Genomic DNA, 25,914 nt, shown 5'->3' on the forward strand with positions numbered 1-25,914 from the left:
AAAAACTGCTGACAAAAAAAAAAAAACACACGATAAAACTTAAAATAGGAAGAAGAAGAAGAAAAAACCGTGCATTACGTGGGCAATTTGGCAAGATATATTTTAAAAATTTCATGCAACATTATTGACAGCTATAAAACTCCAAAATATAGAAGCTTGCAGCGTATTCGCTATGTTAGTCTGAATTTCCATTGCCATAAGTGGAATACAATTATTGAGCGCTTTTCTAAAACAGCCAATCGGATTTTGAAACGTATAGCTATCGCCATTCGCTACGTGAGAAACATGTATCGTCATGTGAAACTGAAAAATGATAAATAAGGTTATGTTCGGTATCTGATATTTGATTTTTAAATATAATTTTCAAAATAAAATACATTTATCAAAATAGAACTAAATTGATTTTTAAAATAATTTTACATTCATTATTAAAATTAAGTAAAAAAAATTATGAATTTAATTTTTAATTTTAAAAAACATATTCTAACAACTGTTTTTTTCCCCTAAATACACATCCTCTCTTTTACTTTTTTCTAATCACACTACTTTTTAATTTAATTTTCAATATATATTACTTGAGACTTTATCTTTCCTTTTTGTTTTTCTTAACTTAAAATATTATAAAATATAAATATTATATTATATAATTTATTTAATTAGTTTTAAAATTACTTATTTATTAAATTAAATTTTATAGTTTTGTTTTTTATTTTTTTAAAATAAAAAATATATATATAAAGAAAAATAAAAAATTGGATAAAATTAGAGTACAATTTTTTAGTTACTTTGTATGTACTTTGTATTTTTTGTAATTAAATTTATGTACTGTTGATATCTTTTTTGTTATGTTCGTTAATTCAAAAAATAAAAAAATTAGTTAGTAGTATTAAAATAAACTAAAAAATATAGTAAAAAAATAATTGATACATCTCTTATACAATAAACATAAAATTTCAAAGAGTAGTAGCTGTTATATTGAAAATATCTTTAAAAATATTTATTTAGCAGTTATCTTTTGCTTAAGTGATAAAAATTGATATTTTTATTATTTATGACTTGCAGATATTAAAATAAAAGATTAAAATATCCAAAAGATACTAATAACCACTAAATATGAGTTGTTTTTTATAATAAACATATATTAAAAATATCTTTAAAGATATTTAATTAGCAATTCTTTTATCTGGCATCTAAGTCCATGTGGCAAGAATATGAACCAGATTACTCGTTTCAACTCGCATTTCTACTGAGATGGACGAAGAAGAAAATGAACGGAAAAATAAAAAAAAATGTGAAATTTGCCAGCAACATAGTCATAACAAAAACAATTGTCCTAACATATTTCTATCTTAAGTTTTTCCTTAACCAAGTGTAATTGTTTAAGTATTTTATTGATATTCCAATATAATGTTCTTCTATAAATAAGTTGTTAAACAAAAAATTTTCTCATTTTTAATTAAATCTAATGACATAAACAAACTAATTATATTAGAAAATTAAGATTTTAAATAAAAATATTTACCTAAAAAATATGTTAAGTAAATTAAATAATAAAACAAAAATAATTATATTTAATAATATCATTTAAAAAAAATAAAAAACAAAATTATAAATTTAATTTAATAAATAAGTAATTTTAAAACTAATTAAAAAATTATATAATATAATATTTATATTTTGTAATATTTTAAATTAAAAAATATAGAGAAAGTCCCAAGTAGGGTATATTAGAGATTAAATTGCAAAGTAGTGTAGATTGGAAAAAATACGAGAAAATGTGTATTTACCAAAAAAAACCTTCTAACCACTATTATTATACCATTATAATTATCACTACCATCATCCCTCATTTATTGTTATTGTCATGGTCACCACCACAGTCACCACACCTTGTTGTTATTGTCTCCACTACTACCAACATTCACCACTATCACCTCCATTATTCCACCACCTTATTTTTGTCGCCTTCACCGCCAATACAGTGGCGTCACCATTATCAATATCATCATTGTTGTTGCTTACATAAAACACAAAACCATATATATGCAAAAAAAAAAAAAGTTACTTTTTGTGTCACTTACATCACTTGAGGTGATTTTTGGGAGGAGGGTACGCATCAAACAAGTTCCCAAACACATCATTCCTATGTGATTTCCTTGTATAATCAATTTAATGATGATTCAAGGATAATATAAAAAATATTTACATTATAACTTTATGAGTATATTTGAATTAAATATTTAAGATTAACCATTTTAAATATGATCTGATGTGCATTCAAATATTTTTAATCATTCAAATACGATTGGTTGAACAAGATATATAAGTTGTTGTAAACTCTTTATATATATTTGATTCTTACCCATAAAAATTAAATCAACCACTCATCTATATACTAACAGTATAAAAAATTATATACAATTATCTCATCATGACTCATTATGCAATCACAATATAAAATATTTTGTACCATCCCTATTAATGCATATGAATCAAATTTTATGTAAAATAACTTATCATATGTGCATCATTAATTAAATTATATCACATATATTGTAATTATGATAATTTAAAAAGAATTTGTTTTTTTATATATTGTTAATATAAAAAAATTACAATGTTAATCAATTAAAATAAATATATTAAATATAAATTTTAAAGTAATTATTCTGAAAATAAACAATGCTGAATATACATGATTATTAATGATTGGATGAAAGTATAAAAATATTTTATACTATGAATGTGTTCTAATTAAATTTAGATAAAAAATTTTATGTATTATGTTTAATATGGAATTTAAAAATTAAGCAATATCATTAATTGTTGGTTATATTTATCATTTATTATTAATGGTTAACACGATCGTTGTCATTTATTTAAAGATTGACATGTTGATTAATTATTTTCCATAAATTTTTTTGTAATGGATACATAATTCAAAAAATATTTTAATTTTGAAACCCTAATTTATAATCCTGATTCACGGGAAGACGAAATAATTATGCAAAATTAATATGATATTTCAAAACAGTTGTATATGACCAACTACGCGATAAATTAAAATATAGGACAAATTTTTAATAAAGTTTTATAGATATTTGTGGTGCTGTTTTTATATAGAATTTTTTTGAGGTTATTGTATTTTCGTCTTCTCATTTTTTTTAATAATAGTTGAGATATAAAAAAGTATAGTCTGATTGCTTATATGATACTTTCCTGTCTTTATTATAAGATCTGGTTAATTGATTCATTAGGATTAACAATTTTAATTAATTTAATTGAGAACATTAAATTTGTTTTAAATTGATATATTTTTTTTAAACTACTCATATGAACAAAACTAAACAGATTTTGAGGAAAAAAACTTGTTATTATTTATTTCCTGTAAAACGTCTTTTACAATCTTAAGAAAAAATACTAGTAGTTAACTAACAAACTGAGGAATAAGTAATTTGAATTAAAATGTGATATGAAGTTGGTCTGTTTTTAAAATCATACTCATAGTTAGAAGTTCCAAGTTGATACTTAGGTGACGATCACTACCGTCAACTATGGTAAAGGTAAGAAAGGTCGATAATTAATTTTTGTGTTAAAGAGTACAGATAAATTAGGAGATTTATAAAAAAAGAAAAAAAAATCTTTAGGATTTGTGCGTAGTGAACGAATCAACAACACTATTCAATTTTAATCACTGTGAATACACGGGTCCAAGTAATGGGAAGAACTTGCTGAGAGTGATCGTCTTCAAAAGTTGGGCATAGGGATAAAATAAAATAATGAGATTTAATTGTAATTGGATGTGAATTGATCCTATTCTTGGCCTAGTCTCTGTCTCCCTCCCCCTCAACTACATGACTTCATATAAAGGAAGTGTGTCAAAAGAAGAATTATACTTGGGTGCAATGTTACCTCCAAATCCAATACCTATCAAAATGAGCCCAAACTCAAGAAGTCATTTTCTGGATAATGAGCCCTTAAAATAATGTAAGAAGAGTAATCAAGTCCTCTTCAGTAATTACCTGTTGTACAAAGCCAGATCTTTCTTTTTTTCTTTTTTCTTTCCAAATCCCTTTTTAACTTGATCATTACAATGGTACCTAACCACAAACATCTATGATCATCACTTGTAAAATTATATTTTCCAAAGAGGAGATATATAATTCGGAATCATTACCCTGTGCAATTTTGTAACTACCTTAATTCGATAACCAATCTGTTGAGTGATGTGCACAAAATAGTGTTTGCCAATCCTGAAAGGCCACATAAGCATGAAAGCGCCAACTTTCACGTTGAAAAACTTGATGGGGACAGGTGGAACAACACCATTGGACCTTCTTTGAAGATGGAGGGATACCATGGCTGGCTTTTCCACTAGATTAATGATATCCACAGGTCTGAACAACATAAAGGATTATTACTCATAATGTCTTTTTTCAATGGTTTCACATGTAAATACTCAACACCCTCCAAAAACAATACCAATTAAAGAATTGTGTAGCGTATAGTGGCCCCTTTGTTTTACAATCTTATATAATTTCCAACACTATAAATATGATCATGACCTTGCACCCTATTTTTACTCTCTTCCTTGCCCGAATAGCTCATGATCAGCATTTTCTTTATCGTTAAGTTTTTTCTCCTCCTCACTAGTCTTTGAATTTCTTCTGTCCGGGTATTAGGAAGAAAAAAAAAGGCTTTAGAGTTTAGTGGTGAAGGTAGAGGATCTTGAGATTAATAGATAAAGGGTGATATTTATGGCTGATGCATTTGATGAAGAGTGTGATTATCTCTTCAAGGCTGTTTTGATCGGAGACTCTGGAGTTGGGAAATCAAATATGCTCTCAAGGTTTGCAAAAGATGAATTCCGCTTGGATTCCAAACCCACCATAGGAGTTGAATTCGCTTACCGGAACATCAGGGTTGGAGACAAACTCATCAAAGCTCAAATATGGGACACTGCCGGCCAAGAAAGGTTTTTAACTCGTTATTCCTCTCTTTTTCTTTTCATCACTTCCAATGAATGACTCTTTTTTGTCTCATCACTTTCAACTTTTATTTATTTATTTATTTATTCCTTTTTCTCTTGTTTGTTCAATTCTTCCTTGGTATTGTTAGTCTCTGGTCGTTTGTTATTTATTTTACTTTTAATGTTTTGATGATGCTCATTTTGTTTGCACTAGATTCATTAGCTCAGAATAAGGTTAATTTATAGAATATTCTTTTGAGTTTGCAGATCAGAATTCAGTTGCACCATAGGACCTGCTTTTCAAACTGGGGTTTCAGTTTCTAAGTGGGTGTCCAGTGGTTTGCTTAATCTAGAAGATTTTATTATGAATTCAGCTCATTTGACTTAAAATAGACTTTTCTCAGTTCTGTTTTGATTTTCTTCCCTTATCTAATCTGCACAAACATGTTGTCCCACTTTTAGCTGTAGTTTTGTTAACTAAGCAAGAATAGTTCTGTTGTGTTCATAAAAAAAGAAAAGAAAAGAATAGTTCCTGTGTTTGCTCTTGTTTATTGGCCAAAATAAAGAAAAACATATAGTGAGGGAGGAAAAATATATTAGCATTCTATAAACTGCACTGTTCATCCGTGATGATCTCATAGATTTGATAATTAAAAAACAAATTCATTCAGTGGGAATGAAATTAGAAAAGTATTATTAGAATTCATTCAGTGGGACCCGGAAGACACTAAGATTATCATGATTGAATTCCATGCTTGGATTTTGATTTGTGATTTGGTACAGAAACTTGTTCACGAAAACGAAAACTAGCTGCATTTGTATCATTAAAAAATCCAAAATGTATCCTCCCTCCAAGGTAGGTGCTTTATTGCCACCTCGCCGCAATTTCCTCCTTTTATTCTCTCCCGAGAAGTGCTTTTGTTTCCCATCCCATAAAAAGGATATTAATTACTAATACTATTTTTGCCTTTGGGTTGAGCTTTTTTCATCATGAGAAAATTAAGTAGAAAATCCCCCCACACCCTAGCTGAAGGAAGGCAGATCTATTATGTAGCGGAGTTGAATAGTGAACACATGTCACCGTACGCATTCCATTAATTGATTTTAATGATGTGAATGAAAAATGAGTTCAAAAAGTATGGGTCACTCCATAGGTTTGGCTAAGTGTAGAAACTAAGTTTTCTTTTTTCCTTTATTTGTTTCATCATGCAATGCAATCTAAATAGCGTAACTACCAGGCGAGGCGGGTCCAGGACGTGGACTTGTTCAGCTTGTGTTAAAGAAAGAAACATAGTGATTGAGAGAAAGGTAGATTGGCAATCAATGAACGTCAGGTGCTGAAGATTTCACATAATCAAACAATTTATTCTTTCTAATTATAAAAAAAAATGAAAAATACTAACAATGCACTCTTTTTAACCCACACTCTATTTATTGAAAAGTAAGAAGGAAGAGAGAGTTATTAAATGAATTGTGGGATCTTCAAAATTTATAATAAAAAAATATATTAAAGAGTGTACTGTTTTTATTTTTCTAAAAAAATTGTTAGGCACTCCAAGGAGATACATATTTGCCTTATTTACGTGAGCTATCAATGCCTTCGGCATAAAACTACATTTTTACGTAAGCTAGGGTGATGTATAAGAAACTCATGTGACAGTTCTGCAAACACCCAATTTCTTCATTTACATGGCAAAATATTGCATGGGCATCCAGTGACGCAAAGTGCACATGTGAATGTGATACAGTAACGTGTATTTTGTATATGTAATGTAATTCAATCCCAATTATCATGATGGCAAGTTTGTTCATTTTTATAATAATAATAATTATTTTAAAACTCATGTCACTAAAGTTAAACTCTACTTTTATCCAAAAACATATAATTCCTTCCCTATCTCATATTTAGTTTGAATTTTACCAAAGAATGGAAGAATGTTGTGCCCCCACTAAAGAGTTTAATTTCAAGTTTTGATCCATAATTATAAATTTAATTCACTCTAAAAAGCATGGATATAATTTTGTGGCAGGTTTAGAGCAATCACGAGTTCATACTACAGAGGAGCCTTAGGGGCAATGCTAGTGTATGACATAAGCATGAGATCAAGTTATGAGAATGTGAGCAAATGGCTACTGGAGCTAAGGGAGTTTGGAGGTGAAGACATGGTGGTTGTTCTGGTGGGAAACAAATGTGATCTTGATGAATCAAGAGAAGTTGAGAAAGAAGAAGGAAAAGGGTTTGCGGAAACAGAAGGGTTATGCTTCATGGAAACCTCTGCTTTGAAGAATCTGAATGTTGAGGAAGTGTTCTTACAAATGATCACAAGGATTTATGACATGACAAGCCAGAAAAATTTGGCAGCCAAAATGGAGGAGCAACCGATTAATCTTTTGAATGGGAAAGAGATCCATATAGCTGATGAAGTGACTGCAACTAAACAAACTAGTACTTGCTGTTCAAGATGAGGGATTTCCAGGGGAAAGTTTTTTTTATTTTTGCCAGTAAAATTCATTCTTCCTATTTTCTCCACTTCCCCTTTACAATTTTTTCTTCTTATTTCTTCATTACATGGTGAAGATGGAGTTAATTTTTAAATTATACACAAGTGGTGACTTCTTGGTAGAATGTAAATGTTGATTTTATATCATAATGGATTTTTTTAATGCTTTGCTGGTAGATTATCAGTTTAATTATTAATTGTGCTACATTAATTTTTTTTTTTATAGAAAACCATTTGTTACGTCAAGACACCCACCTGTTAGATTATAAATTTATGATAACGTGCTTTTGAATTTCAAAATAATTTTTTACCCAATAAACCATAATTTAAGTTTAGACAAATCGAATTATAATTTTACACTAATCCAAGTAATGATCAAAACGACACAAAATTATAGTAAAAGGGTAGTAAAACAAACACTTTTTATAGTAAAAATGTTTTTTCAGACAAATCAATAGCGCACTCACGCACAATTAAAAAAATGAAGGAAATCTAGAATCGATTTTTGCCTTTATGCTTCGCCGATCACACATGGACTCTTCAATTTGTAGAAGGTCGCATCATTTTAAGGTAAAAATGGAATGGGTAGTAAAACTCTTCAATTACTAGAAATAAATAAAAAATACAGTTCGTACTAAAATATTAATAGAACTATAATTATGGAACAAGAAGAGTTAACAATATATTTTTCAACATATACTTTGTTATTGATTATAATTTATTAAAAACTAAAAAATTAAGAGATATACTCATTAAATATGAATCGGGGCTCACTAAAATTTTCAATTTCTAATATATTTTAACTAATATTAGTAAATAATGTATTTAGAAGAGTGTATTAAAAATACTATTACTAGCACTTCTCTAATAGAATTATGGTGATTGAAATCAATTTATCAACTTATTATTATATATAGAAACAAATTTAAATGATGTTAAAAGATTTTTTCAGGTCAACTTCTTTCTCTCATTTTAAGTATTTAATGATTAATATATATTTAGTTTCTTTTGCCAAGGAAAAACATACTTGAGAAGTGAAATGAAATCATTCACTTGCTTCTTCAATATATAATAGTCATAAAATACATAAATATATTTATGAAATAACCAAAACCATACATGCTTTCTTACGCATCTGATTTTTTTAAGGACGTACAAGAAGGATGTAAAGTTATCCAATTAAACAGTGAATGTAGCTTATTCAAAATAATGCCAATAAAATAATTCAAAATAAGAAATAAGATATTTTTTCTGAACATTTCAAAGTTATGGTCATAAATTGTAATTTTTCCGAGAGATAGAACGAGGGATTTTAGTTTTACTTTACTTATTTTTAATCTAGTACACTAGTTTGACTGGCTATCAAATCTATTCCAATTACTATAGCAATAATGGAAGACCAATAAAATGAAGCCCATGGGCTAGTATTGGACTTCGTAACTTTCTGGGCTCAAAAGACCTAGCGTTGAAGCCCGTTAGGTAGTTGTTTGGTTGTTGTCAGGGCAAGATCATGGGACCGAAACTGAAGCAGTGTGATTCACTCAACATCGATTGGCCCAACAAAACACGTTTCCATCACCCGCATGTCACTCTCCATCTTCTTCCTTACATCACAGCTTTCATGGCGCTCTTGTTCTTCATCATGAATCTCTCTCTCCGAAAATCATTATCCTCTTCTGCTCGCGCATAACTTCCTCGAAACGCTGCGTTTCTCTATACACGCGCTAATTGCAGCTCGTGACCAATTTTGCCCCCTCACATCTCCTCCTCCGAAACCATGTCGAATTGGATCTCCTCCAAACTTAAAGCCGCAGAGAGCATTCTCCACCAGGCAAGTCCAAATATAACAATGCTTTGCATTTTCTTTTCCCTTTTTTTGATTAATTATTATTGCCTTTTCTAAATCCCTAACCTTAGGAGGTGTAATTTTAATTTATAGCATGCTTCAAATTATTTTAGTTCTCTTCGTATTAATTTGTTTTTCCATCGCAATTGCGTAACGCACTGTTCAGATCGATCAGCAAGCGGCTGAATCGCTTCGCAAGAACGAGGGTTTTCGGTCGGAGGAACCGAGCATTGATGCTCCCGCCAAATCAGGGAGCGGTGTGTCTCTGAAAGATCAATTGAAGAAGAAGCCACTGGAGAGCAATGAGTATCGTGGAAAATTGCGCAGTGATCTTAATTTTAATGGGCTTAAAGCTACAGCAAGTGCACCCAAACTATCTCCCAAATCTGGCCCTACCCTAACAGATGATGATTGGACTGAACTCCTAAGTGCACCTACACCTACTCAGTCTGTAGCTTCTGCTTCTGGGGGCAACCACGGTAATGGGTTACCTGCACCACGTGGTTTGAGCAGAAATAGTAGTAGGAAGCAGAAGGGTTTGTCTTCAGGGTTGTTGGCGATGGATGTAAAAAGGAATCCAAGAAATGGTAACAGTGGTCCTAGGCCCTTGCAGAAGTCGGACTCTGTCAAAGAAGTTAAATTGAGTGGAAAAGCCTGTGATGATGGGAAGGAATCTACCTCTTTGACGTCGACGGGGAGGAATTCGGTGGTTGAATCAAAGATTGATGGTAAATGGGGTAAAGGGCTGGAGTATGCTGACAAGGACAGTTCTGCGAAGCTTGTGGTTGAGGAAAAGGGAAATGAAGAAAACCAGCACCGTTTTAATTATAGGGACATTTCTCCACCAGAATTGTTGCAGGAAGATGGAAAAACTTTGGCTGCAGAAACATTACCAGCATGGGGGGTGGATGAGGACCAAGAAGCTAAGATTGTGGAAGATGTTGACGGCAATCAATTGAGAAGTGTGGTACTAGGGAGGCATGAGCTTAATTCAATATCTGATGATTTGAAAAGGGGTTCTCCTGTGGCTAGTGATGGAAGTTCTGATTCAGATACAGATTCTGGTTCGACATCTGATTCTGAAAGTGAACATGAGAGGGAGGAAAGGAGAAAGAGGAGGGAAAGGATTCTGGCTGAGAAAGCAGCAGCTAAAGCAATAAATGCTATCAAGGAACGGGAGAATATAGTGGCCAAATTAGAGGGGGAGAAGGAAAGTCTAGAGAAAATACTTGAGGAGCGAGCTAAACAACAAGCACAAGAGGTAACATCTTGACAATTTAAGAACTGATCATTATCTTTGCTTGTTTTTTTTCTTCACTTGTGGTATACTGGTTGCGCTCCACATGGTGTCTACTGTAGGGTATGGGCAGTGTAGGACTAATTTCTGGAATTTTTTCCTGCTTGATGTTGGTGATTTGGTGGAAAAATTAAAACGTCAAATTCCTTAGGTAGTATTTGGCTTTCATACATAACAAAATGAAATGATTATGTTCTGTTTTTCTCCTCTTGGTTTCACCCTCTTAGTGGAATCGAAATGCACCATTATTTTTAATCTAATGTCCCATCCTGTTTTGTTTTTAAAATGCACTAAACATAAAATAGAAACCATATTTTATGTTTTATTTATCCTATTCTTACAAGTCTACAAATGCTACCGTAGTATAGGAATTTCTTGCAATGAGCTGAAATTGCTTTAAAGTTAACTGTTGGATAGATGAACAGTTCTGGATGGAACTTAATGTTTATGATCTGTTGGTTATTTACCTAATTCTCGTTATTCCTTGCTCAAGGCTTCACAGCTTCAGAGCACTACGATGGAAACAATGGAAGCTGTTGAGTTAGAAAAGCAGAAACATAATAATACTAGAATGGAAGTTCTTGCACGTTTAGCTAAACTGGAGGTATGTTGATTTAACTTATTCAAGCCATTTGTTTGTACCAAATATATGATAGTATAACTTACTACACCTTCGATTTATAATGTTTTTGTTCCACAAATATATGTAGAAAAGCTTGTTGATAAATGTCTGGATTGATTGCAGACTGCCAATGCTGATCTTGCAAGATCCCTTGCAGCTGTGCAGTGGAACCTTGAAGTTGAGGTATTTAGATTCTTAGGTGACTTCCCTCCACTTCACATGGTCCATAGAATGAGTTTTGTAGGTTGTAGCTAATAGCTACCAATAATTATTGAATAGAAAAATGTGGTTGCTACTACCTCTCTTTTGTTTGGATTTGGACTTTAATCCTAATTTTTTGATGATTTGTGATTTCCTAAGAGTAGCAATGACAAAATTAATAAGATAATTAATAATTTAATATGACCAGTATGGCAGTCTAATGAAGCTGATAAGGGCCATGTGTCTCAAGACCTTATCCATGTTAGACGTTGTCTAGAAAAATCTCCAAAATATTACTGGAACTGAAAACTGAAAAACTAAACTGAATGGACCAATCAATTCCCTAAAGATATTCTGTTTACAAATGAAGCTTTTGGAAGGATTAGAATGAGTTCTGTATATTGAAATTGAATCAACCAAACAGCATGTTTTGCTTCAATTCCCATGCTTCCTTCATCCTTGGGTCATCCTCATATCAGAGAAAGAATATTAAATTATGGTGTGTTAACTTAAATACATTTTTTTTATCAGGTTAAACAGGTGGCAGAACTCAGACAGCAAATCACTTCGAAGGAGTTGTTTCACGAAGGTAATGCACCTTTGCAAAGTTATTGACACATTGTTTGATACATTATTTCACTCCATCAGATAATAGTGTCTTTTCATGGGACTTTTTAACTGCCTCGGTTTGTACCTAATACCTGTCTTGTTTTAGTGTAAATATGTATTAACCTTGAAGATTAGTCTGAGTTTATAACAAAAATGGACAAAGTGTAGTATAGTCAGACAAGAATAATGTTTAATCTTATTCAACATCATATACATAGTGAATTAATGATTAATTTGGGCATATTCAATTATGCAAGAGACTGAGGAATATTCAAGTTTTGAAGATATTATGAATAGACGGCTAGTTTGTGATCAAAGACATTTTAGTTTTGAAGTTGAAGCAAATTCGTGCTAGGCTGCTATAGGGATTTCTGGAACCATATCAACTAAGATTTCCCTTTCTCTTGCCCAAGAATATCTCTGAAAAAGAATATGTAGTATTACTGTCTTTCTGCAGTTTCTGGCTGATGATAGCTATGCTTCTCATCAATTTTGCGAATTCGCTTATTTAGTGTGCGGGAGTAGCTGAACTTATGTTGAAATGAGCTAATCTGTTAATAGATTGATCCTTTAACCTTTTGTAGAACTCAGAAGGAGAATGACGAATCCTCGTCAAACTGGAGCTTCACAAAATCAAGTAAGTTATATGATTTTTTTGCTGAACCTGGTTCATTGATACTTTGGGTTCTTTTGTTTAGTTTTCCAAGCTGGGGACTTTAAGAGGGAGGTCTCTGGTATCTTATTTTGTTAGGTCCTGTATTCCCCTTTTAAACTTCTATGCTCACTATCTTTTAGATTAAAAAACTTCGTACCCCATTGATCACTATCTTTTAGATTGATATTCTAAAAATCTGTTTATCCATCCTAATGTTGTAGCTAGCTTCAAAAGGTGTTGAGTTGGAACGGGAAATTCTCGAAGCAGAGCACTCTTTAATTAATGATAAAGTTGCACAATTGCAGGAAAAGGTGAGGATTTAAACTATTAACTTATGAACGGATCTATATTTGCATCTTTTTCCTTGAAGAGCTATGATATTTCAGATGCAATGCTTTTCATGATTTAGTATTTTGCCTAGAATGTTCTATCCTGAAATTTGATGTCTCTCTTTTTCTTTTTCTATTAAATAGGGATTTTCCTTGTTTTTAAGTTATATTTTAGAAAGCAATTACTGGAAGGATAAAAAAATTCTTTATACAGGCATCATTGGTGTTTGCATTAGTACAGATTTAAATGTATTCATTAAGTTTTGCTTTGTGCATGCAAAGTTAATATGATTTCCATTTGCTTTGTGAAATTGTTTGATGCATTTGTACATCAAAGGCAAGGAAGCTAGAAGCTGACATTGAAATGACAAGGAAGGAGATAGAAGAGCCCACAGAAGTTGAAGTTGAGCTCAAGCGAAGGCTTCAACAAATGACTGACCATTTAATACAGAAACAAGCAAAGGTGTGTCTTTCATACATCCAGTTGGTTGTAATGTGTGTGAATGCTCATGGATCACTGTTTTAAAATTCAGACTGGACCTGCCAGTTTGATCAGTCAGTCCAACAGGTGACTGACTGAACAGATTAGCTGATTGATTAAAATCCATCATGTGCAGTCAAAACCAAAATGAGCAACAAATTAACTGGATGCAGTTTTCAAAATCCATCAGTTTAAAAAAGTCCAACAGAAAATATTTCAAAATTCATTCAAATACAGCATTGGGACTTGACTTGTTTGCGTGTTTCTGACCCTCTACCTATTCAACATTCAAACGTTATTCTGCTTGTCAACAGGTTGAGTCACTCTCTTCTGAGAAGGCAAGTCTTGTATTCAGAATTGAGGTATGCTTTCTACTGAGAATATGATACTAATTCTTGAAATTGTGATATACTTGATTTTCAATTTTCATAATCAACTTAGCAGGCTGTCTCAAGATTGCTGGATGAGAACATGTCAGCATCAGGTGCAGCAAATATGAATCCTGCCTCTTCATCAAGTGACTTAGAATCAGGATTATGGGAGCTCTCCAATTCAAAGTTGAAGCCTATGCTAAAAGCCAGAATTCATTCTGGCAAGAGACAGCTTGGATCATTGCTTCAACAACTAGATTATATTTTTGTGACTGGAGCACTTTTTCTGAAAAGGAACTCAACGGCAAAATTGTGGGCTTTGATATATCTTGTTTGCCTTCATTTCTGGGTGTTCTATATTCTTTTATCACATTCTAGCCCATCAAATGAGGGTAGATCTGGTGCCCAGATCTCATTGGAGAACATCAATAACACTGGAGGAGTATGATTGTGCTGCGATGTGTCTTCACCTTATGTCATTCTCTGCAGTTTTTGGAGGCCCTCAATACATTGGATATATTTTGTTAAACCAGAGTATATCATATGAAGCACCTGCAGTGGACATGCAGGAATTCGAGTACCAGACTATGACCAGAAAAATACTGAACTGCATGGCTTCCTATACCGATGAATTTTACATTTCTTAGACGTTGTGAAACTTCATTGGATAAGGGGGGGACTGCACTAGAGAGGAGCAATGTCCTGCTATTTTGTATTTGACAAAATGGCTTATTTGGGATTGAGTTTTGAATGCTCTGATCTAATGATAAGAAGTTTTCGTAGCCTCACAGGGATTGCAAGTTTAAGTAGCAATAAGTATTTTGTATGTACAGTATAGCAACAGATGTAATCACAGAATAAGCCTTTAATCAGTGAGTGACTTGGAAGAGGCTTGGATGTGAACTCTGTTGTGACCTTAGCATTAATAACTCCAAAGATGCCCCATGCAGTTTCGAAATTATTGTCTCTTGAATATTGTAGAGAAAGAAAAAGAATTTTTTTTTTTTTTTTGTGTAGACAACTGTTAATAAATATTTATTACCTCATACTAGATGACATAGCTCATAACATCTAGGTCTATCTCATGGTCTACCCTTGGATTTTATTCAATTTATATTCATGTGATAATACGTCGATTTAATACCATGTATTAATAAACTCCATTAACATTGGTCTTGGTCTAAAGTGAAAGTAAGTTGATGAAATCGGAACTCAATCAAAGTGGATATTCATGCTCAAAGAAAATAGATACGCGGCCATTCCCACGGTATACATTTGGAGATTCTTTTTTAAGAGAGTAATGTATAAAATATAATAAGTTGAGGAAGTATCAAAACATAAGAAAATAGCATGTGATCTAATCGAGGTCAAAGTTAATTAAAAGGTGAGTTTAATTTAGAGGAATTTAAATACACAAAAAATACTTAAATAATTTTTTTGGTGAATCAAGATATTTTCTAGTTGAAGACTAATATCTTACAGTATCAAGATTTATTTAATGAACAAGTTTTTTAATAATATTTTTTTTATTCAGATAATCAAGAGTTGAACATATAACCATTTGCTTAAGAGATAAAGTTATTGTTAACTACTATTATTTTGTGTATAATAATAATAAGATCAAATCTAAATCTTTATGTATCCACCTCGACCTTTCACCACTATCTTGGCTTCAGTAGATTTTTCGGTCAACTATTTAGTCTACCATACACAAAAAAAATATTAAGTGATTATATTTTAAAATGGGCGAAAGAGTAAAATTGTAATTCTTTCTACATTTGATTGCTTATTATTATTTTTATAAATTATTGACATTCGATTTTAAATCAGTTGAAAGAGTAAAATTGTATTTCTTCCTAAATTTTAATTGCTTATTAATATGTTGACGTTGCATAACTTGTATTGACGAAAATGACTATTTATCCAAAATATAATTTAATTTTTATCTTTTCTTTTTTAATCATTGCAAGCATAACATTATAATAAACACTTAAAAAATTAGGAAACCAAGCATAAATTAGAACAAACATAATAATAAGCATAATTTGTGTATTGTTCTGAAATTCCTAATGTGACAATACCTTACTCAAAATATAAAACTCAAACAAAAATGCATAGTCATTAAGTTAATCATTACAAAAAAATAGATCTAACTTAATTTTGTCACTATCTAGTATTCTCACAATAAAAATTTCAGAATAACCGACAGATTAAGCTTATTAATCAATATTATACTTATTATTATATTTATTTTAACTTATGATTGTTTTCCTATATATTTTTAAGTGCTTATTGTAATAATATGCTTGCAACGATTAAAAAAGAAAAAAAAGATGAAGATTAAATTATATTTTGGATAAATAGATATTTTTGTGCTTGAACGTGTAAAGCGCTGACAAATTAGTTTCTAAATATGTTACATGAACTCTTTCATTAACGGTAATGTACGAAAGTTAACGGATGAATATATTTGTCGCATTTTTTCTCACTTTTGGAAGCTAAACTTTAAATTTTCATATTTCAGAAACGAATTTGTTTATATAACTAACAACTCATTAATCTATTTGGTATTCAACCTAACTGTTGAGTAAAATTGTGATTATGAGAGCAAAATTTTACTAAAAGTGTTTTGACATGTTCCCAAAAAAACAGTAATAAAAAAATTGATGATTAATAACATGATAATAAAAAATATCGATTGTATAATAGTTTCTTTATTCTTAAATATATAAGACTTTTTTAAGTACTTAGTTAATATAATTAATAATATTAAATTTGTAACAATTTATATTATTTTGTGAAAATTATCTTTAAATTTATTGAGATTCATAATTTTTTTTCACTTAATTGCTTTCACATTTAATTAATTAATTAATGTGTGTTAGTTTTCTTATCCGATTCTTTAAGAGAGATAGCATATTTATCTTTAAATATATAATATTTATTATAAAATAATAACAAATATTTTTGTAAAAAAATAATTAACGTAAAATAAAACTTTAAAAGAATCTAACAGAAAGGAATAAATAAAGCTAAAATTTTTTTAACGAAGGATGAAATATATATGGTATAAATTTACTGATTTTTTAAAATAATTTTCTTAAGTGGTTTTTGACTTTTTGTTCTAGTTTTACACTAGATTAAAGTTTCATTTTGCTAATATATCTTAATAGGACATATCTAAGTGGTTTTTATAATAGTTTTTAAAAAGATATAAAGTTTCCTTTTAGTAATATATCTTGATATTGGATGCAAATCTTTGATAGGTGAATTATTTAAGTAAAATTTTAATTTTGATTGAATAGTGTAATAAAAACACTTAATAAAATGCATCTAAATGATTACTAAATGTGAGGACTAATTAACATAAAATTAATTTAATTAATAATTTTGAGTTTAAATCTTAAATAATTAATTATATTAAATATTTAAGAAAAGAAAACTTTGTGACCAAATAGTCAGTTTAGATAAAATTGCCTTCTATGAAGGCAAAGGATACTGGTAGTTTCTAAATAAAACTTCATCTAATTTTTATTTTTTAAAATAATTTTTTTGACACATTTTTCATTATTATTTATAGTTTTCAAAAATCATAAAATTATATAAATATTACTTCTTAGTTAATTAATAATAATAATAAAACTGTGTTAGAAAATATATTGTTAACTCTTGTCTATTAAATAATAACTATTATTTGTTTTTTTATTACTCCGCAACGAAAGGGATAACTAGGTGTGAAGGCTTTAAATTCACTCTTTCCATTGATTTTTGGGTTGATCTGAATGGAGAGAGAAAGGAACAATGATGTTTAGGTCCTGAAATGGGTAAATTGGATGTGTGTTTTCTTCTAAAATATGCTGTCTTTGTTTGTGTTAGGGAAACGTAATCTTTGTTTAGAGAAAGAAAAAATAACACGGGTTAGGCACGGCGTCATGTGTCCAAAAAAAACTGTTCCGAAATTCGTCTGAAACAGAAAACATTAAAGTACTTGCTTTCAATAGTAGAAAAAAAGTTGCGTGTTTAACTCTTTTAGTAATAGTAGTACCAAGGAGTAACATATTAAAGTAGTAATTGCAAATTACGGTGCAGAAAGCATCTTCTCAATTTATACAAAATTACAAAATCTCAATTTAAACAAATAATAATCGTTGGATTATAATTAATAATTAAGATGAATTTTTTACAGTTTTATTTCATATTTTTTTTAACTCACATTAAAAATCCACGGGATAAACAACAGCTACCCTTCTCTCTTTATTTGTGGTGTTTGGTTCAAATGTTGATGGAAACAAAAGGAGAAAACTCATACTGTTTCCTGTGACTGCATTTGTAACTTCAACAATTATTGTATCGGCATTAAGAAATGCAGAAGAAAAAAAGGTAAGTACATCTTTTGATACATGGCTGTCGTCCAAATGTCCGAACGTATACCATTATGATCAATGCCCTTTGTAAAGACAGCTCTTTTGATGAAGCTATGACCTTGCTTTCAAAAATGGATGACAATGATTGCCCCCCCTGATGCTGTAACTTTTGAAACAATTATTGGTGCTCTCCAACAAAGAAATGAGACTGAGAAGGCAGAGAAACTTCGTCTAGTAAATGATGAAACGAGGTCAGATACTTTAGTTCCATTTTGGATATACTTCTCTCGTGTCAGGAATTGGATAAAATATCTATATAAAATTGTGTGTATCTGTTTATGTATTTATCACTGGTTGATTTTGTATAATCTTGCATGACTTTTTCCCTGCTTCCCTTGCAGGTCTGTCGATAGTGCACTATAGCGGTGCTATAGCAGCGTAGTGGCCCCTGGCTGCTATATGCACTGCCATGGCGTCCCAAAATCCTGAGAATGGCCTCCAATATTCGCATTAGAGGCCATTTTATGGAGGTAATTTTGGGTAAAAACTCCTACCTTGTGAATACTACACTAACCCCATCCGACCCTCCAACCACCATTGTGTGACGAGACCCTTTGGTGACTCTCCGCAACCCATCTACCAGCTTCTTTTGCTCCTCTCTTGTTCTCACTCTCAGTTTTTTCTTGTAATATTGTTCTCATTGTTCTCTTATTCTCATCAATCTCTGCTTTCTACTCTTGAGTTCTTTTTTTCCTTTCTATTTTCTCTTGTTCTCTTTGTTTGATCAGTCTACATTCTCTGTTTATAGTCTCTCAGGTCTTTTTTTCTTGTCATCTATTTCCCAAAGACACAAACTGATTCACTCCTCTTATCTCTCCTTGGTTAGACATGGTACCCTTTGTTACTATGTACTTGTACATTTGCTCAAGAGCTAAGATCTGTAACTTTATTGTTAATTATGAAGTTGTCAAGATTTTAGTTTTTATGTTTTTTTAGTATTCATATGTATTTAGTATGAATTATATAAATTGTATAAAAATATTCAAAATAACAGTCCGTTATACCACTATATCGTTTTTGGGGTCAGCTGCTACACGCCGCTATCCAAGATTGAAAACTATGTTCCTTTTTATTGTATTCCTACTCTGCATTTTAAACTCTTTGCTCATGCGTTAATTCTTTGCTCTCAGGTCTTTCTGCAATCCAACTGGTTGTGAAATTGTGTTTTTTTCTGAAATTTTATCATTTAAATGGTAACCCTTTCAACAATGACAAATCCTGGCAGGTTGATGCATGAACAGTGAGGGAATCCGTGACTGCTGAACTTGGTGTACTCATTCTATTGCATACAGCAAGCAATGCAAGTTAAGATTTGTATGTGGTAGTCCAGACTGTGAATGCTGTAGCAATCAATTTATGCTAGAAGAATGCAGATTTTCAATATTTCTACACGATACAGTTGGTTGGAGTTAACAGCGGTTTACATTGTGCTGTTTTCTTCCCTGCCAGTGCTGGCTTTTAGTCTGCTTGACCTCTCTACCCTGCATTCTTCCTTTCCTATAAGCCGGTAAGTGTTGTATCTGCCTGTCTTCTGACAATATCTGATTAAGCGATGAATCTTGAGCCTCTCATTGCATGTTGTATACTGCATTTGCAATAATTGAAGCCTGAGAATTAGAATAGTTTGTGATACATGTTCTGTGCTATCTGCTTGTAGGCTTACTATTCTGAGCAAGTTTCAGTATTTTACACTTATGAGCTAAATCCCGGTAATTTTTGTATTCTCTGGAGAATTGCACTTCCCTTGACCAAGTAAAAACTAGGTAGAAGTAGAATTACTATAAGAGCGGCTGTTTTGTTTCTTATTACCAGTATTTTTGACGATCTTGTACTTAATGTATCAGATTACTTGATTTCTGGCCCTTGGAGCATGTGAAGAATCAGTGCATAGCCTTGTGGACTTTACCAGATACATGTGAGTAGGGGTTTTATGGTTTAATATGCTTGCCACAATGATTGATGGAGCAATATCGGAGGTATAAAAAAGAACTACTCGTGGTATTCATTGATTTAGAAGGACGAAGGAAGAAGTTCGTACTGCCTATATTTTAGAAATCAAAGATATCTTTTTTACCTCGGTCTCAATGTGCTTATTAAGCATATCTAGGGCTTGTATGAAGAAGCTCCAATTAAGAGAATAGATCAGATGGAGGGTAGTCATATCAATAATCCTACGATTGTTATGTGTAAATAGAGAGAAAGAAAATAGAAAAAATACAATGGAAATATTAAAGTTTTACTATTTATTTGAGAAGAGAAATAAGTTTTTTTGTTGATGTTGGATTTCACATGTAAAAATATTTCTCTATTTACTTGCCCTGAAACGGGAGGGAAATAATGTTGCATTACATTATTGTTTTATTTATAAAAAAAAAACTAGTATTGTAGTAGATTGTGTACTTTACAAGATAATTTTTTTCTATAATAAATAAATCTTTGAATAAGTTACATTTTTAAAATAAATAATTTAATAATTCTTTATGTTTTCAATTTGATTTTTTATCTTTAAAAAAATTCAATTTAAACATTTATGTTTTTAAAGTAAGTCAGGATGATTTTTTTTTAAAACAATGATAATTTTTTTATATTTTAAAATATATATATATATATATATATATATATATATTTTAATTAATTTGAGATATAAAACTTGTTATATTAGATTCATTTATATGAAGAATATAAAATCCAACTTATAAATTTGTTTAAAATAGTGTGAAAATGAATTTAAGGATCAATCAAAAAATTGAAAATTTTGATATCAAATTATTTTTCAATTGCTCATAAGACCCATTTTTACAATGTTTATGACTATTTTTTTATTTGAATATTAGTTGAATTTCATAATTTTTCTAGAAGTGAATCTAATAATACAAGTTTTACATCTCAAATTAATCAAAAAAATATATTCAAAATCATATCTCAAACTCCAAAATTATTATTATTCCAGAAAGATCATTTTGACTAGTTTGCTTAATCTTTTACCATGAAATGCTCTTTTCTTTTTTGAAACATGTTTCTAAAATCATTTTATCAGGCAATTTTTTTACAATTAAAAATATTTCTTAACAATTATTTTACAAAGGTATTTTTTTTATAAAAAAAAAACCAAACACACCCTTGGACGACCAATGACAGATGACTTTCTCAGCACATTCACCAGACAGAAGCATTCCGTTAGTTTATTACTACATTGTATTCAGAAATGAATTTTACTAAATACAATATTAGGATACATCAACAAAACATTTGTGTTCAATATCTGCCGATGTTGGCATGCTGCAGGTCCATAATGAGAGTTGCAATAGAAGAAATAAGATGAAACACATGATTGATCCATTAGTTACCTGCACAAGCCATAGTACTTGCACACAACATATATAGTACGCAAATTTATACATATCTAAGAGAGAACAAGCAAATTAGAAAGATTAAATCTAGAAGGAAAGCTGCAATAGCATTACAAAGCCACATCCCTAACCATGGTGGATGATGATGCCAGCTGCAACTTCAGTCTGACGTAAGAAAGGAACCAAACAAATTCAAAGAACCAAGTGCTAGCCAATTTTCAGAGCATCACTGATTTTCCCACTGCTTGCACTGCACCTTCAGCAGATACTAAAAAATTTAATACCATTTCACCTACAATTAAGGAATGCAATAAGGAGTTTTAAAGCATTTCCAGAGACAACAAAATTTGGCCATCCTAAACAATTCGATATTTTATTAGTCACACACCTTGATGATATAGACACGCAAGGCTCGTTATTGTAAATTAAGTACTCATGTTCATGAAATACAAAATGGTAGTGTACATAAAATTATGCAAGTGGAATTAAAATCGCTTCTCACCAGTTCTCTTCTTGTGGTAGATTACGACTGTAGAATGGAAATTCGAAGAGAAAAGTTGTTTTGAACCATGCGGATAAGTTCCCATAGATTGATCGTGGCAACGGGATTAAAGGGCTGAAAATGATTGGGCTTAGTCATTTCTCCTTAATGACAAAACAATAATAATCGACTCATCGCACTAGGTGAAGAGACATTTCTGCTTAACCAGAGACCAAAAAGATATATGACATTGAGGAGGTAAATTAACCTGGTTCTCTTTTTGTATATCCTATATCCATCTACATTGCCAAACTTTTTATCCGCTGAATCCTGTCTCCATACAATTCATCATCAGGAAGGCACGAAATTATAAGCACAATTTTAATCAAATCAGAGGTAAGAAGCAAACCTCAAGAAGTGGAATGCCACTGACAAAAAGAAGCAATAATGTGAGAAAGATTGGTCCAATGATCACCAGCCATTCAGCACCCTTCAGTACAGGTGTAGATGCCACAAAAATTCCCCACCAAAGCAATATCTAAATTAAGCATTCATGACTTACATTAGTTTTCCAATAAAAGAATAAATAATATTAGAACATTGAAACCCCTATTAGACCAACCAAAAATCACTTTAGTTTATCCTATAAAAAGAGGCAGGAATGTAATAAATAGCTTATTCTGGCATATCTCTGCAACCATATGCGCATTTTAATGGAAATAACTATACATTATACCAAGTCATTTGACCATTGATCTGGCAAAAAAAATTTATGCATCAGGGATTTCAAATTACTCAGAACCGCACAAAGGAATTTATTTAAATTTCCATTATTATAATTATTTTGTGTTTTGTTTCTGCTTATGTTTTAAAGGATTACCTCCAAGATTTTTTTTCCCACACCGAAAGAAAGAGATTACTCAACTAGCTCCTAGATATCAAGATATATTTCTCTCATATCTTACTCAACTAAACAGTAAACACTCCTCAGCCCTCACTCATCTTTCCAATATGTCCACCCCCACTCAAAAGAAAGAAAAATGCAATGATAGCAATAGCTTTTAAATGCAATGTTTGGGGTAAGATTTCTAAAGGACAGCCAAAACAGGACCTGATCCCAATATAGTTTGAGAATGAGATGGGTTATTTGGGTCATCCCAGCCCTTCTGGTGTTCTATATTCTTTTATTAAATGAGAACTTATATTATATCATAAGCTTGACTGTGAACCTTACACAATTAGTTGAAAAAGAAAAACTTATTTCAATAAGCTTCACAACAAAACTTGTTGAAATAGGCTAAAAAGAGCTTATAAGAAGATCCCTAGCCGTATTCATAAATCCAACTAAACTTACAAGCTCCTCCATATACATCCTGCAATACCAAAATATTTTCATTTAAAAGCGATAATAGCACTTACTTCACCAAAATAGTTAGGATGACGAGAATATTTCCAAAGTCCAACATTACACCACTTCCCTCTATTTTCTGAAGATCTTTTGAAATGCAGCTTTTGTTGATCTGCTGTACCTTCCACAATAAAACCCACAGCCCACAAAATCCACCCTACTATATCAACAACCTGTAGGAAGGGATTTCTGTCGCTTGCATTAACCACTGTAACAGGTAAACTCACAGCCCACACCCAGACAGCCTGCAAAAAATTGAAGTAAATCCTCTACTACAAGACATCAAAAGAGAATATATCCAGAAAAAACCAAGATCAGCATGCTAAATCTTAAAAAAAAATGATTAAAATCTAAGAAACCTGAAATATCCAAAATATGGCCAGTCTACCCAAATTACTGCGCATTTCATCAAAGCGTCGGTCCTCTCCCCACTGCAAAATTCTGATAATCATATTCAGAAATTAGATCAACTATAAAACATTCAGAAAGACACTTTGTTAACTAATAGTCTTGACACTAAGCTGCATCCCAATGTTAAAGGCAATATACATTGAGCATGAAAAATTGGGAAGAATTGACATGTTTAACAGAAGAATAAATAAATAACTTTCTTAACAGTCTATGGTGCCTTGCGATGATACTTTGTTTAACCACAAATTGTTCACTGAACCCAATATGTTAGGAACATGCTCAACAATGCAGTATACAGTGTAAAAAGCATTCTATTGAAAGGGAATTTTACAAAAACAAAAAAACAAAAAAACATTAACAATACAATACGATAATCATATCACAGATTCATTTTTTTATATTTTTATTTGCAATACTGAAAGGTATTATACTAGGGAATATTTTCTGTAAAGAATGAGCAAATTCTTTTTATGTCTAGGACAGTGATATCTGAATACCACACTGGATATATGACTAATTTGACTCAACCCACTATGAGGGGAAAAGTTTTCCCTCAGGCAAGTTGTTAAAGCAGTTGGATTCCCCAATACTGAAACTTGAGACTTCTAGTTAAGCTAAAACTCGAGAGTTGGCAATTGTAAAGAACAAGCAATTTAATTAAAAAGAAAAGAGAAAATAATCTGTTCAATTAAAGAATATGAAAAATAAAGAAAGTGCAACTGAGAAAAGTATGCGTAGCAGTGAGAAGCAAGCAACTCCACTAATAGCACGGTACGAGCACAAGCATAGTTTACTGTGATATATCCATCATGATACCTGAATAGGAGGAAAAGGCCGAGGCGAATTCCCCATATCCCAACAAACAAAGTGAGGATTATCTGAAAAGAGTGATTTAATTCATCATTTCATTGACCATTTTGTTTTAGTCTGTTAATTACAATAAAGAAAAGGAAACGTTAAGTTACCTGTCGAAAATACCAGGAGCCTTTGATGACCAGGGTCAATGCAGCAATTATAATGAAATTCGTACTTCCTTAAAAATAAAAAATAAAAAAGCACTTTGTTTTTATTAATTAACGGAAGAGAATAGAAGAAGATTGTGGTATTTAAAAGTGAAGCAAAGAATAATGAACCAACCAGCAAAATCAGTGACTTTGTCGAATTTGAGGAGCGCAGTGACGACGAAAAACAAAAACTGATAGGCAATCTGGAAATAAAACAAAATATAAGCAAAGCAAAATATGTGAGTGAATTGAGAAAGAGAGAAGAGAATTGGGAATGAATGATTACAGTGACAAGGGCAGTGAAGGCCAAGAAATGGGAGTCGATGATGGTGCCCATAGCTTTGTAGTTTTCTTGTCTTGTTCAGCGCAACAAAACACAAGAATGAAGAAGACGATGACCAATTGTCATGTTTAATAGTCGAGTACTTTGTAACATTTTTATTTTTTTATTTTTTATTTACGTCAATTACTGTACTGAATTTAATATTCTTAAATGATAATTTTAGTCCCGTGATGAAAAAAAACTTAATTCTTAACTTCAATTCCATCCACCCACTTAGAATGTATGGCTATGGGTACCACTACCATGAGGCCGGGGACTTGTTAGTTGTTACAAATTGTACGGCGTCATCCACATCCACAACAATTATTATTTTTTCATGCAGAGGTTTAGTGTATAAATATATGCATATTTGGTTGTCAATTCTTTTTAAATAATTATTTTGGGAAAATAATCTTAAGTGAAAATAAATCATCTTTTTACAATAAGGTACTTTTCATATAATAAGTTCTAACAAATGAGCCCAAAATTTACTATTTTTTGTTTAAAATTAATATTTTAGCCTAATATTTATAACAATGATAAATTAGGTAATTAGAAAATTATGAAAAATTTCTTTAAATTATTACTTTCATTACAAAAAGAAATATTATGAGTAAAATGTAATAAACAAAA

At 31.1% G+C, this 25,914-nt stretch overlaps 3 protein-coding genes and 1 long non-coding RNA gene across 12 annotated transcripts; 3 read left to right on the forward strand and 1 right to left on the reverse strand.

The window, feature by feature from the left end:
* The first annotated feature begins 4,426 nt into the window (after positions 1-4,426).
* Positions 4,427-7,646, forward strand: LOC114413719 (ras-related protein RABA6b-like). The gene is made up of 2 exons (XM_028378249.1): positions 4,427-4,975; positions 7,000-7,646. Exons 1-2 carry the CDS (start codon positions 4,758-4,760, stop codon positions 7,433-7,435), a joined length of 654 nt encoding a protein of 217 aa, XP_028234050.1. The 5' UTR covers positions 4,427-4,757; the 3' UTR covers positions 7,436-7,646.
* Positions 7,647-8,995: 1,349 nt separating this feature from the next.
* LOC114413720 (golgin candidate 2-like) lies at positions 8,996-14,961 on the forward strand. 2 transcript variants are annotated; one of them, XM_028378250.1, is made up of 10 exons: positions 8,996-9,301; positions 9,483-10,577; positions 11,107-11,217; positions 11,359-11,418; positions 11,968-12,025; positions 12,630-12,682; positions 12,922-13,011; positions 13,367-13,492; positions 13,825-13,872; positions 13,952-14,961. In XM_028378250.1, exons 1-10 carry the CDS (start codon positions 9,248-9,250, stop codon positions 14,327-14,329), a joined length of 2,073 nt encoding a protein of 690 aa, XP_028234051.1. In that variant the 5' UTR covers positions 8,996-9,247; the 3' UTR covers positions 14,330-14,961. The 2 variants fall into 2 exon arrangements, with proteins under 2 accessions (XP_028234051.1, XP_028234052.1); XM_028378251.1 differs by having other exon boundaries at positions 8,997-9,301; positions 13,955-14,961.
* A 3,185-nt stretch (positions 14,962-18,146) lies between these two features.
* On the forward strand, positions 18,147-20,658 carry LOC114413722. 6 transcript variants are annotated; one of them, XR_003666967.1, is made up of 5 exons: positions 18,147-18,261; positions 18,343-18,496; positions 18,647-19,812; positions 19,963-20,014; positions 20,150-20,658. It is a non-coding gene; the product is annotated as an uncharacterized LOC114413722 (long non-coding RNA). The 6 variants fall into 6 exon arrangements; XR_003666965.1 differs by having other exon boundaries at positions 18,153-18,496; positions 18,647-18,785; positions 19,531-19,812; XR_003666964.1 differs by having other exon boundaries at positions 18,153-18,496; positions 18,647-18,775; positions 19,531-19,812.
* An 809-nt stretch (positions 20,659-21,467) lies between these two features.
* LOC114413723 lies at positions 21,468-25,381 on the reverse strand. 3 transcript variants are annotated; one of them, XM_028378254.1, is made up of 10 exons: positions 25,246-25,381; positions 25,093-25,162; positions 24,921-24,988; positions 24,772-24,833; positions 23,904-23,985; positions 23,556-23,789; positions 22,546-22,674; positions 22,405-22,466; positions 22,158-22,271; positions 21,468-21,905 (listed from the first exon to the last, which is right to left on the reverse strand). In XM_028378254.1, the coding sequence occupies exons 1-10, from the start codon at positions 25,294-25,296 to the stop codon at positions 21,863-21,865; spliced, it is 915 nt and encodes a 304-aa protein (XP_028234055.1). In that variant the 5' UTR covers positions 25,297-25,381; the 3' UTR covers positions 21,468-21,862. The 3 variants fall into 3 exon arrangements, with proteins under 3 accessions (XP_028234055.1, XP_028234054.1, XP_028234056.1); XM_028378253.1 differs by having other exon boundaries at positions 21,468-21,911; XM_028378255.1 differs by having other exon boundaries at positions 21,468-21,947.
* Between the last annotated feature and the right edge of the window lie 533 nt (positions 25,382-25,914).

The sequence above is a fragment of the Glycine soja genome, chromosome 5 (assembly GCF_004193775.1).
Source record: "Glycine soja cultivar W05 chromosome 5, ASM419377v2, whole genome shotgun sequence".
NCBI lineage: Eukaryota > Viridiplantae > Streptophyta > Magnoliopsida > Fabales > Fabaceae > Glycine > Glycine soja.

What these genes read in the sequence shown, in the direction of transcription:
- LOC114413719 (XM_028378249.1), top strand. Translation starts at nt 4,758, where the DNA reads ATGGCTGATGCATTTGATGAAGAGTGTGATTATCTCTTCAAGGCTGTT. An exon ending in GACACTGCCGGCCAAGAAAG is followed by an intron (nt 4,976 to 6,999) that starts GTTTTTAACTCG and finishes ATTTTGTGGCAG; the next exon opens with GTTTAGAGCAATCACGAGTT.
- LOC114413720 (XM_028378250.1), top strand. Translation starts at nt 9,248, where the DNA reads ATGTCGAATTGGATCTCCTCCAAACTTAAAGCCGCAGAGAGCATTCTC. An exon ending in CTGGAGCTTCACAAAATCAA is followed by an intron (nt 12,683 to 12,921) that starts GTAAGTTATATG and finishes CTAATGTTGTAG; the next exon opens with CTAGCTTCAAAAGGTGTTGA. An exon ending in TAATACAGAAACAAGCAAAG is followed by an intron (nt 13,493 to 13,824) that starts GTGTGTCTTTCA and finishes GCTTGTCAACAG; the next exon opens with GTTGAGTCACTCTCTTCTGA.
- LOC114413723 (XM_028378253.1), bottom strand. Translation starts at nt 25,296, where the DNA reads ATGGGCACCATCATCGACTCCCATTTCTTGGCCTTCACTGCCCTTGTC. An exon ending in CCATATTTTGGATATTTCAG is followed by an intron (nt 23,790 to 23,903) that starts GTTTCTTAGATT and finishes AATTTTTTGCAG; the next exon opens with GCTGTCTGGGTGTGGGCTGT. An exon ending in ATATACAAAAAGAGAACCAG is followed by an intron (nt 22,272 to 22,404) that starts GTTAATTTACCT and finishes AATCATTTTCAG; the next exon opens with CCCTTTAATCCCGTTGCCAC.